This window comes from Enhydra lutris, unplaced genomic scaffold, assembly GCF_002288905.1.
Source record: "Enhydra lutris kenyoni isolate GAN:26980312 unplaced genomic scaffold, ASM228890v2 scaffoldscaffold88, whole genome shotgun sequence".
Lineage (NCBI taxonomy): Eukaryota > Metazoa > Chordata > Mammalia > Carnivora > Mustelidae > Enhydra > Enhydra lutris.
Genome location: NW_019154172.1, coordinates 1,298,229 through 1,300,803, shown reverse-complemented (window position 1 = coordinate 1,300,803; position 2,575 = coordinate 1,298,229). Strand labels below are relative to the sequence as shown.

Sequence of the window (2,575 nt, the reverse complement as noted above, 5' to 3'; positions counted from 1 at the left end):
ATTGCCAGTATTTTTATTTTTGGCCATTCTAATGGTATGTAGTAGTATCTTACTATGTTTTAACTTGCATTTCCTTAATGATTAGTGACATCATGTATCTTTTCATGTACCTGTTGGCCACTTGTACATATTTTTTCATTCAGATTTTGCTCATTCTTAAACTGAATTGTTTGTCTTATCCCTAAAGTTTAAAATTCTTTATATAGTCTGGGTTGTTTGTGAAGGATAGGACCTTAGAAAATAACTTTCTGAGTTAGTTTCTAGTCTGACCACCTATGCATGAGAAGTGAAATGAAGCAGAGATGACACAGACCTCAGTATTTGGTCATGATTATTTATTATCAATTTTATGCAATCCAGTTATTGGATCCAAAGACTTGAAACAAATATTTTATAGTCAAGCCAAAATCTATATAGCAGTGGCAGATAGTCTTCCTTTCCATCTGGGCACAAATGATATTTTCCTATGTAGAAAGACCAATGAACTATAAAAATAGGTTGGAGACCATGCTATTGCTCTTCCTTTTTTAACCTGGGGCAAATTCTTAGGAGTAGGGGGCAAGAACTTTCTTGCTGAAACCAAGTTAGAATCCACATTTGGATTCCTTTATCCTGCAGGGTCCATCCCTGCTGTTTAAGAAAGAATGCTCTCACTCACTGGCAAGGGAGAAGCTCTTGGTCCCATTTTTTAAATGACACTTGTTAAACTTACTTATTAAGGACTTACCCAAGAATAGGGTCTTGGTGGTTTTGATAAGTAAGGAAACAACCAACATTACATTTTTTGCTTTTAGAATATTCTCCATTCTGTCACCATCCAATGTGGGGGATACCACAACTATGGTCCCTCCATGTTGCTATAAGAGAGGCTTTGACCCCAGAACTGGTAATGCATTTCTAATACTTTGTTCTTTAGACTTACACTGAAAACTTTTGTAATGAACTCTCAAAAAGGTACCTCAACTAAACCCCATGCTTCTCATATGCTTTGTATTATTCTTTTAAATTTATTCCCACACATAATTTGTTCAACTCAATATTTCCTAACAAAGTGCCCACATACCCTACATTCTTCTGAGGAAAACTTAATAACAAGGAATAGAGTACATGTTTAGAGGAAGAAATAGATATACTTGCTTTTAAAAGGAGTTTTATAATGAATTGCTTATCTGTAACATTTTTGTATTTCTTGAATGGCTACTTGAATTAATTTCACTTATATTTATTATTCATCCCTAGAATTGGCACCTCTGCTCTTGGATATATTTATAGAGTGGTGTGCTACTAGGGAAACTGTGGGAACTTGGGCTGGTACTTCCCCCTGCACAATTATCTCCTCCTCTCCTATAACAATAGTCACCTTGTCTATTACCCTCCTTGCAAATTAACAGTGTATTGGTAGTGTTGGATCTAGAATGTCCATAGGAGGGTGTAAATTGTCTAGAACCACAACTTGATGAGCTTACTTCTTGTCTATAACTGCTTCTTATTTGTTCTTCATTACAATTTGAATGGATACAGTCAGATGGACCTTGGCTCCATCCTTGGCTTTGTTGCCTACATGTTCTTGATTGTCCATGAATACTCTCATATCCATCAGGCCCAATACCTGAAAGGCCATAACTCTTACCTCCTTCTTTTTGGCCAGACTCTGACCATTCCTGGCTATTGCTTCTTGATTGATTAGGGATCGAGCACATTTTGGGTCTACTGTATTCATTACGAGTTTCACTTGAACTTGATCTACATCTCCCTTGTATTTCATGTTGCTCATAGCTAGAACACTGACCAGATTCAGAACCACATTGCCCAGAGCTAGATGGGTGACATGAACAAGATCTGTACTGTTCAGAGTGAGAATACTGACCAGATCCAGAACCACATTGTCCAGAGGTAGATGAGTGACATGAGCCATACCCATATTGCTCAGAGCTAGAACACTGACCAAATCTAGAACCACACTGCTCAGAGCTAGATGAATGGCATGGTCCAGACCCATATTGTTCAGAATGGGAACACTGACCTGAGCCAGACCCATGTCGGCTGTGACTAGAAGATCTACTTGAGCCAGACCTGTGTTGGCCATAGCTAGAAGACTGACCTGATCCAGACCCATGTTGCCCAGAGCCTGAAGACTGACCTGATCCAGACCAATGCTGGCCATAGCCAGAAGACTGACCTGATCCAGACCCATGCTGGCCATAGCTAGGATACTGACTGGATCCAGACTCATGTTGTCCAAAGCCAGAAGACTGACCTGATACAGACTCATGTTGGCCATAACTAGAAGATTGGCTGGATCCAGACCCATGTTGCCCAAAGCCAGAAGACTGGCCTGATCCGGACCCATGTTGGCTGTAGGTAGAAGACTGACTGGATCCAGACCCATGTTGCCCAAAGCCAGAAGACTGACCTGATCCAGACCCATGTTGGCCATAACTAGAAGACTGGCTGGATCCAGACCCATGTTGGCCAAAGCCAGAAGACTGGCTTGATCCAGACCCATGTTGTCCATAACTAGAAGACTGACTGGATCCAGACACATGTTGTCCGAAGCCAGAAGACTGGCCTAATC

The 2,575-nt window shown here is 40.7% G+C and overlaps 1 protein-coding gene across 1 annotated transcript in view; it reads right to left on the bottom strand.

Moving 5' to 3' along the window:
- Nucleotides 1-1,486: 1,486 nt before the first annotated feature.
- Nucleotides 1,487-2,575, bottom strand: part of LOC111161990 (hornerin-like) — a 6,887-nt gene continuing 5,798 nt past the window's right edge. The window contains exons 4-5 of the mRNA XM_022526117.1: nucleotides 2,102-2,569; nucleotides 1,487-1,971 (exon numbers count right to left, since the gene is read on the bottom strand). Coding sequence (XP_022381825.1) covers nucleotides 1,487-1,971; nucleotides 2,102-2,569 — 953 coding nt within the window. The remainder of the gene's footprint in view (nucleotides 1,972-2,101; nucleotides 2,570-2,575) is intronic.